Source organism: Molossus molossus, unplaced genomic scaffold (assembly GCF_014108415.1).
Source record: "Molossus molossus isolate mMolMol1 unplaced genomic scaffold, mMolMol1.p scaffold_m16_p_9, whole genome shotgun sequence".
In the NCBI taxonomy this organism is placed as follows: domain Eukaryota; kingdom Metazoa; phylum Chordata; class Mammalia; order Chiroptera; family Molossidae; genus Molossus; species Molossus molossus.
The window spans coordinates 24,822,133-24,834,684 of NW_023425403.1; the positions used below are offsets into that span (position 1 = coordinate 24,822,133).

A 12,552-nucleotide genomic window follows, 5' to 3' on the forward strand; every position below is an offset into this window, starting at 1 on the left:
AGTGAAAGCATACAAAGATGAATGAGTGTATAGGAAACAATAACGATTTGACTATTTCCCAGCAACTTTGAAAAAGAATAGGTGTCTTGTTTATAACACGAACGCCATGACTATGGCAAGTTCGCTTTCTGATCAGCATGGAGACAAGAATGAAAACCCAACCCAGAAGAGAGTCCTTGGTTTAAAAAGAACACTGGGCTAGGAGTCCAAAGACCTGTGGGGTCCTACAACCAATCCCAGTGTGCCTAGACACGTCGCTAATCACCCCTGTTCCTTTTCCACACATGCAGCTCATGGAATTCAGACGACGTTAACTTTCTAATCCATGCTCGCTGTAAGGGTTTATGGGTTTTAATTCATCATTTATGAGAAAGGAATTGCCATGAACTCTCCGTGTGCCATGGATGCTGTCATGAACTTGCTGAATGAGTGTGTGCGTGTTGCTGCCTCGTTCCATTTGTTCTCCGTTTGCAGTACACGTAAGAGAACCACAGTGAGTGCCTGCACAGCCCTCCGTTTCTGACCTTGCACAGTAGGGAAAATGCATCTCGAACTGGGAGAGTGAGGTTAACATCCTTTGTCCCTGGGCTCTAATGAGCAGCAAATGGCTCTGCTGTGCAGACTGCCCCTCCAGCACCCAGGGGCACGAAACGTGAGCACTCAGTGTGTCTCTTTGTTTGCTTGCTTCATCTTAGTAGGTCCTTTCTCCAGGAAAGCCTACATGGCCTTGACCTAAGATATTCAAACCACCTACTTTTTTTTGGAAAGGTTCTAACATGGTCCCCAGAAGCTGTCAATTTTCTATAAATGCTAGTTACTCCCTTTGAAATGTTCACAATTAATAGCAAATTGGAATAGCATGAATATATGTAATCTTCTTCTACTTTAAATCTCATTTAGTTATTATATTCAGCATCAGTGAATGGCATTTCCTACCCTCCTTTTTATTCTTTGACTTAACTCTCCAATAGTCTAATTAGGGAGTAAGAATGATGTCAACTAGGGGTCAGCAAACTTTTCCTGTTTCAGAACAACATAGAAAATAGTTTAGACTGTATGGCATCTGTTGCAACTTCTCAGCTACTATTCCGTTCTGCTTCTGTAGTGTGAATCAGCCAGAGCAGATAGGCACACATGTGTACCAATGAACGGTATTAAAAAGCAGGCAAGGACCTCTATCTGGCCTGTGATACATAGTTTGCTGACCTCTCATTTAAAACTTCCACAGGATGTTATTGCTTCAGTTAGAGGAACACTGTGAGCTACGGTTTCTCCATCCCTCACGGGAGGGGAAGTTCTGCAGGACATGGCTTGCTTCTGCAGGCTGCCGTGTTTCCAGAGAGGGCCACCAAGACACTCAGAGGAAAAGAATAGGAGAAAGGCTACTAAAAATCCCCTTGCACTGTGTTAGCTCATTCTCGTTTCGTGGGAACTGTCGGGTCCCTTTTATATTTTCATTAGTGTACCAAAAATACATCTTCTACGTGGGAAGAAACATGTGACATAGACGAAGGGGATGTTCAGATGTAATTTGTCACAACTTTCTATTTTGTAATCCCAGATCACTGGTCTTGCTCTTAGGGTTATAAATGACACGGTACAGAACGATCATCAGTGTGTGCAAAAACACAGGAACCTGGCACTGTCAGTATGCCCATGCGTTTTGGTAAGGAAGCTTTCTGTAGCTTTAGATTTCATCAACTGGGGGGTCACAAAAGAAAGATTATCCCAATTCAGAGAATTCACTGACCTTGATTTTGTGACAACACGTTTCCCTGACTCTCCCCTTGCTTTTCATTTCCAAAAGCGTTGGACAGCTAGTAAAGCAACAGCCCTCACATCACGAAGGAAGAGTCAGCAAAGGAGGCGGTGGGAATCATTTGCTTGTATTTACTTGTCAGTGGACATGTTCTCTTAATGCAAATGTCACTGATGATCATCTGCCTTTTGCCAAGCAAGTTTCTCTTAGATCTGAATAGGAGAGAAGGAGGGGGGATGGAAAGTTAGAGGCTTAGGTGAGCAATCGATGAGAATGTGAGAAATGGCAGTGGGGTGTGTTGTACGGCGGCAACACAGGCAGCCTGGCCGCTCACCTGGCGTACGGATCCTGCTAAACACGACCCACAGCCTAGCAAAGAATTCCGTAAGTAGCAGTTGCAGTTGTAGATTCTGTGAGCAAACTGTGACTACTTCTCAGAGCCCATGCTTGCTGAATATCAAAGCGGAGGCTGCACATTTATCCTATAAAGTCAGCTGCAATAATTCTCCATTTTGGTGTTCTTGGCCACCTGTGATGGGTAGGGGGCTAGGGCTGAGAAAATGAAGAATTGATTGCATGGAAGTAGATGCTGGGCAGCACTGCTGAGGAATAAACAAATAATATTGGAAACTGCTTCAGCTAGAAGAATCCTCCCAGCTCTGAACTTCCATAGCACTTTGTATTTTATCATGCTTTATTTATTTTTTTAACTACAGTTACACATATATTAGAGGAAATTCAGTACACTTGTCTTTAATGAATGACATGAACTTTTTCATTGGATAGTGTACTAGACCTTACAAACTTGCCTCCTAATAAATAGAACAGATGTAACAAGCATCAGAGGATTTTGAAAATTGGTCTCAAAAGAAAGCAGGTTCTACGGCTTCCGTTGTGGAGAACTCCTGTCTTTTCTCAGGTCATAAGGAGTACATGATACCATGAGATCATTCTTCTTTAAGGCCTTACGATTTTCATATTCCAGAAACCCTGTGGAAACATAGCCAGCCTGACCAAGTTGCTATGGGAACAGATGCTGGATAAAATACATGAGATATGGGAGGATGGAGAGAGGGGAAGCAGCTGAAATGGAAGAAAGAATTTCAAAATGGCAAATAGTAGATAAATTGTACCTTATTAATAGGTTTTACAGAATAATAGTATACTTATTCTATTCTATAGTATACTTATTCAAAAATCTGTAAGCACTTCCGAAGAAACATATTTCTTATTGATTAACTGGGTAAAATAGTTCAAGGGTACTTCCGAGGTTCATGGGTGCTGAGGAAGAAATTATGGACAAATGCAATATTGCAAACCTCATGGCTCGTACACAGTGTTATAAAACTTGTTTTTCCACCAAATGTCTTAACAGCACCTCTAATGAGAAGCAGAATCTTCTCACCCTAAGGTCACATCCTTTCATTCCCTCTGTCCACCCTCTTAATTGGACGCGCAGGAACAGTGCAATGGCCAGAGGGCCGAGGGAGAGGCCAGAGGAAGGTCACAAGGCAGCTTATTAATCTGTGTCTGAATAACTGCTGAGAATTCAGTGGACGTGGAACAGTCCCAGCTCCAGCTTTCTTATGGGATGAAAACGGAGGGAGGAGGAAAGAGAGAGAAGACGAGAAAACCCATGCAGAAGGCCTGCTTCGTAGGAAGACCACTTTACAGGGTCACTCCAGTGGCCACGGAGACTGGATATTTTCGTTCCTGAGGTTTGGGATTTATTATGATTACACCAAATTAAGCATCCTCGGTTCTGGAGGCTAGAGGCTAGAAAATATACTCATGTAAAAATGGGTGTGAGGCTGCCATTTCTTCGCGACTCTTTTAAGGAGAATTAATACACAGTGGGATAGCATTACAGGTCCTTAGAGGCAAAATATGATGAAGCTTGAATCAGATTTTCAGGTCTGCCCCAGTGGATTTATACAGTGTCTGAAATTTAAAGAACCCTTACTGTGAAGCCAGAGGGACCCAACATAGCCAAGTGGTGAGTGTTTGGGCTTCATTGCACCAAAGTCAATGACTCGTGAAACTCCCCACTAACATGAAGCTGCAGACATGCAGCCTTGGAACTAGTTTAGCTGTGAACAAGCTGTGTGTGGTTTGTAAAGGCAGGTGTCCCTCCTTAAGGCAGTATGGAAACGTTGCTGTTTATGTTCCTCTAGGTCTGGGAAAGCCAAGGTCATCCTCCGACCGTAAACCCCAAGGGGGTGGTGACAAGGGACACCACATACCTTCTAGGCAAGGGGTGAATTTGTCCTGATCTTTGAAGGAATACGTTTTCCTTCTTTAAGTAATATAGTTTCAGAAAAGATGGACATGCCAAGCCCCCTTCAGAGTGTAAACAATACCCATCACAATGCAGTCTCCAACAGGACCGAAAAACCTGACCATGTCAAGGTGTCTGAATATGCTGTTTTCATAATTTGAGACAATAAAATTATAGGAAGGATTATACCTAATTCATTAGAGTATTCTTTAAGTGATTCACTATTTCTTTTCAGTTATTTGTGATGTGTTATTCAAACACATATTGAGTGTTTTGCAAAGGGAGAAGTATAAATATTTCGCCCTTCCCTCATTCAGGATTAGCACAATAGTTTTTCCTCTTGGAACAAATGGTGGTCATTCTGCATCACCCTAAAGATGCTTGCAATGTCTCAAGGTTGTTGAAGTGGAAAATTAATTTAAATGTGACCTACTTTTTCATGATACCCCAATCAAAGAAAAGTAGAGATGTGACTTGGTAGTTTTCAAAAATGCCCTTCATTTTCACATATGAGAAATTAACATAGACTTTTCCTGTCAGGAAATTGGCTTTATTCTCATCTGACAACTCACAGGCGGTCCAGGGAGCTCCAGGTCTATTAATACGTTTTCCAAAGAAGGAAGAATCCTCGCTATTCCCTTGTAAGAACCAGACAATGGACTAAGCAAAAGGAAAAACTGGAAGGGGAACTGCATTGTCAAATTTATTGGCCTAAAAGAACTAAGGCAGCACTCTTCGGCCAAAATGAAACTCAGCATGTCTTAACTGCCTGTGTCGTGTCCTGCGGGCTCTCCATCCGAGCTTTCTTCCATTGGAAGGCCCAGGGGCCAGTAGGCGCAGGCTGCAGTATGGCGCACACTTCGTGCTTCTTCTTGGACAATGGAGCACGGCTGGCTGGACCCTGGACGCTGCTCTGCGGCTTGTTGAGTGCCCAGCGGGCTGAGCTCGTGGGTGAAAGCTTGAGGAATAGGCCAGATGCTCATGGTGTGTCCAGTTACTACTGTACAGAATCAATGTGTTTTTCTCTTCTATTTGCATTTAAAAAACCATATAGAGGATTGGTTTTGGTCACATAAGAAGCTCTCATTAAATAAGACAATTAGGATGATAGCAGGGATATTAAGGTTTTTTTTCATTATGACTGTGTTTCAATTCCCTCTTTGGTACTATACAGTAGGATTATGAACTATTCTTAAAGTGATGTTTCTCAATTTATTATAGGCAGCTAAGCTTAGTATTTACTTTTTATACTGCCAGCCTAGTCAGAAAGAAGATATTTTTTAAAAATATACTTGTTAATATATAAAAAAAAAGTTGTCTTACTACACATGGCAATAGTTTGTAGAATATAAACACACTTGCTGCCCTCGTGTTACCGGTGCCAGGCTCCCTTCTGCTAGAGAGGGATGGATGAGATCCCATGTCCTGAATGACACTGTGGCATGTACCTGGTTACAGGTGCAAGGGCTCCCTTCTGCTGGAGAGGGATGGATGAGATCCCACGTCCTGAATGACACTGTGGCATGTACCCGGTTACAGGTGCAAGGGCTCCCTTCTGCTGGAGAGGGATGGATGAGATCCCACGTCCTGAATGACACTGTGGCATGTACCCGGTTACAGGTGCAAGGGCTCCCTTCTGCTGGAGAGGGATGGATGAGATCCCACGTCCTGAATGACACTGTGGCATGTACCTGGTTACAGGTGCAAGGGCTCCCTTCTGCTGGAGAGGGATGGATGAGATCCCACGTCCTGAATGACATTGTGGCATGTACCCAGTTACAGGTGCAAGGGCTCCCTTCTGCTGGAGAGGGATGGATGAGATCCCACGTTCTGAATGACATTGTGGCATGCACCTGTTGTGAGGTATCTTCGGTGCTAAGGTTGGGGTGCTGCGGCTCAGACGCCATCCCCTTCCACATTGAGCAGGAAAGTCACTCTTAGTCACAAGAAGAGCTCACGGCTGGTGAATAGGTATATTGGCCCCCTGGTAATATGGTTCTGAGCAGCTAAAATGAAAGCTTTGCTATCTGGAAGTCAGGCACAAATCCAGCTGTGAGTACAACGTGCCCTTGATTCCTCTGCAGAGCATTTCCCCGAGGCTCAGCTAGGGCTCCAGACGGGCCTGGCTCTCCTCCTGGCGGCCCTCTGATCTCTAGTAACAGACTGAAGAGCTAGATGTTACTAGTCCCTAAACACCTGCATTTGGATACAGCTTTCAAGTACTAAAGAAAGGGTGGTATCTCTAAATCCACACTGCATGGACACCCAGCCACTTCTCCTTTTGGTAAAACTGGCCCTGGGTTACAACAGTAGGTAAAGACAGTATGTATATTTATCTTGGTTCCTTCAAGCCTCCCTTCCTGTTCCTACCCAAAGAAGAAAACAGACGGCACAGTAACCATTTCCAAGAATCCTCAAACCTAACCTAATTTCCATGATCAACAGGGTCATTAGCTTCAGGTTGTATTTTGAAAACTGAGATTTTATATAAAAATCCAGTTTATGACACCACTATAAGTTGGCCGGTGTTTGGCTAGCGATATTTCTAAGGTAAAAATTTATGTTCTCAATTCTGCCCTGGTTTCCACATGAAGCATGGGATTTTAACTGGGGCTCAGAGATGGGGGTAGGGGAGTGGGGAAGACAGATGAAATTAATCATAGTAATAAAACAACCCCCCAGGAACTCAAGTGAATAGAAAGCATGTAGGCTTACAAATAAAATTAAACTTAATAAACCATTACTACTCAATGAATTTAGATGGATAAATCTACTACGCTGTCTGAGCATGTGCGTTGTGCAGTTTATCTGAACTCTTTCAATGAGGGGTCCTCCAGAGGAAAAGATAAAATCACTGAGTCCATAGGGCCTAAGACAAATGAATTGAAGACAGAATGATTCTAACGTAAATTTCTAAAATTTACAGAGTAGATAATCTTATCTGCATAGCATACAGCATCTTTATGACATCACCAGAAAAATCTTAGTTTTCAAAAATTACCTCATTCAATCAGAATTTGAAAAGGCTATGACAAAAAAAAAAAAAATATGACAAAATGTTGCCAAAAATTCAATGCATAACATAGAACAATTTGAAGCATTTAAAATGAGAACAAACATGTACTTGTTTAAATATTTTTTAAAGAGAAAGAAAAACAAGTTTTATTTAAAGGCATTCACCTAAATTTCAGGACTACTGTTTTTCTACATGTTATTTTACTTAAAAAAAATATCAAAGATATTCAGGAAATTTCTTAAATCAACTATTGCAGTGGATCCTTTTTTTCTAGTATTAACAATCTTCCCTAAATTGTGTGTGCATTTATTTGCTGGTGTCCAAATGCACCAACATAATTATGAAGGGAAATGAATCACATAGATTGGAGTCGGAATAATTTTAAAAGGGTGGTATGAATTTATGGTGTACTAATTTTCATAAAACCATAATACATTTGCACACAAGCTAGCAGTAAAGTAATTCCGATGTCTAAGAAATAGCTTATTGGATTCAGATTTTAGGGTCTTTTATATATTAATGTGGCATAGATAGATAAATGTAGTTTAATAGGATGTCTGTTTATCACAAAGCTAATTGAATCATTTTTAATAAGGCTGGTATGCTCCTATATGTATCTACTAAAATTAAGTGGAATGTGAGATTTGTGTGTGCTATACTGAGCAAGTGTCCTTATGTAAATTCAGAGAATTAATATGAAAGTACTTTGGGGAGCACATTTCACTTGGTCCAGTATGTTCAGAGAGCTGTGCCAAGTGAGTGTTATATTCCTGTCATTTCTGAGCATTTAGCTCCCTTGATCTGTGGAGGAATTTTCCACGAGTCAGGACATTTCCTGGACTTTGCAGGACCGAGTGGCTAACAGGCGTCATTCTCCACTCTGCCCCCCTTCCTCTGGGCGGGTGTATTTATACACCTTCCCGCAGCCCCCAGGGACTTAGGATTTTCTTTATTGTTGTGTTGAGACAAAGATTCATTACAGCCTCCCAAACACATTCCTTGTGCCTCTCCGAAAGCGCTCTGTTTTTATGCCCAGGTCCTCCTCGCATGTCTTGAAAGGGCCAAGATCTGGAGCAGTGACTGAGGATACAGCTGTCAGAGTGCTCGAGGCAGAACATGTAGCTCTGGGATTCCGCAACTGCGGCCCTCTAGGTGCTTCTTTCCAAATGAAGCACAAGAAAGGCTCAGCCTGGTCTCTCCCAGCATGCTACCACCTCTGGGAAGCTAGGTTGCGTTTAATCCAGAGCGGGACAGAGATCAGCACCATAGCCGGCAGCCCACATCTGGCCCTCCGTCTGCACTCCACGCCCAGAAGTTAGAATAGGTTTTACATTTTTTAAATGGTCAGGGGAAAAAAAATCAAAGGAGAGTAATATTATGTGACATGTGAAAACTGTATGCCATTCACATTTGAGTTTGCTAAATAAAGTTTTATTGGAACACAGCCATGCTTGTTCACTTATGTATTGTCTATGGCTGCTTTCACACTACCATGGCAGAGTTGAGTTACTGCAGAGACCACCTGAGGCCCTTTAAGTCAAAAATATTTATCTGGCCCTTTACAGAAATATTTCTCAACCCTTGTTATAGAATAAAGTATAACTGGGGTGACTAGGATCACAACAATTCTGTAAGTCACTCCCATAGGACTCTAGTCCATTGTTGTTAAGCAGCAAATACAAAATATAAACTGTCAATAAAATAACAAATCTGTGCTTTTATTTTCATGCATGCTGGCATTATTTTTCTTTTCGAAATGACAATGGAGAGGATAAAGAATTATTTACCCATGCCAGGAACAAATGTTTGCCCCGTGGTCATTATTCTCATAAATTATAGGAGAAGAGATTGTCACACAGCCCACCCGGAGTCCACTCAGACCTACCTCCCAGTCTGCCTCTTTCTCAGCTATTCTTCTCATTTGTATTTGCTGCCTAAGTGTTGGTTGAGGTGTGTCCATCTATTTCTAGACCTGGTGATGCAGCATCTTTTCCCACAAACATGTCCACAGGACCCGGAAGAAGTGCCAGTATCCAAAACAATGTTCTTAAATAGGAGAAACCAGGATCCCTTCAACTCCCCAAGTGAGGTGGCTTTACCATTTCTATTAGTGTAAAAATAAATAATAATAGTTGATTCTAGGGCGGCCCTTGGGGTGGGGGTGGGGAGTGGAGGTGGAGAAGGAAGGAAAGATAAAAAGTGAAAGACACTGGAGAACATTTGTAAGTTGGCCTTTTCCCTTCCGAGATTCAGATGTAGTGGAAAGTATCTATAGTACCCTATTATTTATGCTATTTAGCAACCGAACAGTCCCTTGAGACCGTTGAATAAAACAGCACTTGATTCACGCAAAAGTAACTGTGCTGCTTGTGAACGGCAGGTGCCCTCCAGAGCTTGGCTTCTCTTCCCCGCCCTTCCCTCCTGATCTGCTGAGTGTGGTGAGAGAAAGTGATGCCGTCCTCAACACAGGCAATTCTTGGTGGACAGGAAGCTCTTTTCAACTCATCAGAATTGCACCAGAGGCTGACATTTCTGTCCCTGATGTAAAATGTACCTATGAAACACTGTGACCTTTAATACTTTGTGTTGCCTTAGTCTTCATCATAACAAAGTTATTATACAAAAGGTTACCATTTGTTTTCCCTGAAGACCCCATATCATCTGAAATAAAAGCTCATGCCAGTCAATTACTCAGTCGATGGATATTGAATAAACACCTGTCACAGTATTATGATAAGTGCTGTTGCAAAAATCAGCAAAGTATTAGCTATGATCCTTCCCTGTAAGTGTCTGTAACCGCACTGGAAAGGCCCGGCTCGTACACATGAAACATACAAGCATTTTACTCACATGAAAATTTAAGTACAAGCATAGAACGAAGACAGAGAAGAAATAAACCACTTTGAGCAAAGAGATGAGAATTGAACCAGGTTATAGTAGTGTAGGATCTTGATAAACAGGTAAAGAGAGAAAGTCAACGTTCCGAGTGAACAAAATAGACTGAATGAAAGCAAGAAGCCAGGTATTACCTGAGTCAGCATTAATGACTGAAATGACAAACGGATACTTAGTAAAAATACATGCATACTACCTGAGCTAGGTTGAGGGCAGACCAAGGAAAATACTGAAAATGCGTAGGGTAGATAGCTGACAATTGAAGAAATGGAATGCAGGTATATTAGAGTTTGGAGGCATAAAGAACTTTAAAGCTTTTGGTGTGACTCAAGCCATAAAATAATAAAGCGTAAATTAAATATAAGTACTGTGAATGGAGAACAATGGTGAAGCTGATGTGTATGTCAAAAAGAAACAAAGGGAAGACGCAAAAATACATGTCCTAGTGTGAGAGATTGGAATGATGGTTATAGTTACTGGGATATGGTTTATAGTTCGAATGGGAGCCAACATATGTATAAATTTCTGGTGTATTAAGTTTGAGGATGAGATCTAATTGGAGTAATTCCAAAGCATTTAGACATTTTAACTGGCTCACATTAACCTGTCAGAAGGGAGGTGCAGATCTAGACACTATCAGCTTAGAGTGGTAACTAATCTACTTAGTATATGAGCCCACTGAGGAAGGAAAAGAAGAAACCAAAGACAAAAACTTGACATTTACTAAGAGAGAGATAAAGAGGGGTCAGCCAGTTTGAAAATATAGGAATGAGTTGCATCATCACATAAGCTAATAAAGTAGAGACTTTCAAGGGGGTTAGTCAGGGAGAAATACACACACAGAGAACTCAAGGAAGATGAGGATTAAGAAAATAATTAGAGAATAAGAAGGTCATTGGTAACATTCCAAAGTACAATTTCAGCTGTGTTGGGACACAAACTAGACGGTTCCCCTAGACCTGCCTCAAGAGCTTTGTGCTTCTATTATAATAATATCCATTATGGTTTATTTTTAATTTTCTTATAGTGACTTTTATTTGTTCCTTTATTTCTATTTTCACTTTTGTTTTGTTATTCTTTTTATTTAACTCTTCTTTCTAGGAATTTATCTTATTTTGCTACACAAAGTAGCCCATCTGCTGTCATTTTGAACCTGTGGGAAGCTCGTCATCAGCATGATGGTGACCTTGACTCCCTGGCCTGTGCCCTTGAAGAGATTGGGAGGACACACACGAAACTCGCAAACATTACGGAATCCCAGCTTGATGAAACTGACTTCAACTACAGCAGGCAAAATGGACTCTAGTCCACTTTCTCTCGAGAGACAGAGTGATGGCCAGCTTCGGGACACTCGCTTTACACGGAAGAAAGAGGCAGCTTGCTGCCCAGCGGCATTTGGGGAATTCAGCCTTCATTTACAACCAGTGAGAATCCCTGGTTGAGGAAACTGAATTTAATCTAGGTAAAATATGTGAATAGGGAAAACTATCAGCTCTCTTAAAGAAAAGAGGGCTCTTCTGTCTCCTTTGAATCCATACTTGGGTTAACACTTGCTGAACTTGTCAGATTTAGAGTGGCAAAGGATAAAAGTGAGGGCATGACTGGATTGAAGGACCTGGTGAAGGATGAGCTCCAGTAAAGCTGGGGAGGCCGAGAATGAATGAGTGCATGTTTTGAAACAGGTTTTTAATGATGTGCCCCAAAAGGCCAGCTGATTCTGGCAGCAGATTGCCAAGAGATTTCTACCAACTGGCATCTGTAATGTCGACGATCATTGTAAAATTGGCTTTTGGAAGTGAAACAGAGTTACCAACCCATTTGTATGACTTGAATAACATCAAGGAGGGCATTACAGTTTAGAATCTGAGTACATCACACCAGCACCAACCAATTCCTTATCTATCCCAGCCACTTAATGGAAACTAGATCGAGAGGTAAGATAGAACACAAATGAGTTCTTGCAGTATACCCCTCCTTCATTTCCTTCAAGGACAAATGTACCCACATTTCCCTGCCTTACCATTGTAGTAGAGGTGATGTTTCCAGCAGTGTAGACTTTTTAATATGGAAATGTATGTCTTTTAACACAGCAAAGCAGAACCAACTCTATTCCCAGCTAAGCCAGTCACATTGCAGAGTGCTATGAGCACACAGCTCATTGCATGGATTTGGAGATGAGAAAGGTCAAACTAGACCTGAGAAAACAAACTGCAGATGCCATAGTCCTCAAATAAGCTGTAATTCTAGGACGCAGGTGTTGAAGCCCTTCCCCAACATTATTGTAAGGGAATCAGGGGTTTTACTGTACTTTCTAATCCATGTTCTTGAAATTTTCTAGCCTTTTGGTACTGTGTTATCACCAAATCTTTCCATAGGGCTATAGGTCCCCTTCCTTTTGCCTTTTGGGAAATTAGCAGATAGTCTGTGCTCTAAATGATATCTGAGCAAATAGACCTCTACCACAGTGTCCTAGAAAACATGTATTGTTCGGGGAGTCTTCAAGCTCTGATAACTTGACCTCACCAAGTATGCTTTCTCTATAGCACCATTAACATGCTGCTTTGTTTCAAATAAGAGGCAATGGTACTGTGGAAAATCGAAACC

At 41.7% G+C, this 12,552-nt stretch overlaps 1 protein-coding gene across 1 annotated transcript in view; it reads left to right on the top strand.

The window, feature by feature from the left end:
* The window catches only part of UNC5D (unc-5 netrin receptor D), a 485,738-nt gene extending 473,496 nt beyond the window's left edge, over window positions 1-12,242 (top strand). The window contains exon 17 of the mRNA XM_036250102.1: window positions 11,050-12,242. Within this exon, the coding sequence (XP_036105995.1) occupies window positions 11,050-11,254 (205 nt within the window). The 3' untranslated portion in view covers window positions 11,255-12,242. The remainder of the gene's footprint in view (window positions 1-11,049) is intronic.
* The last annotated feature ends 310 nt before the right edge of the window (window positions 12,243-12,552 follow it).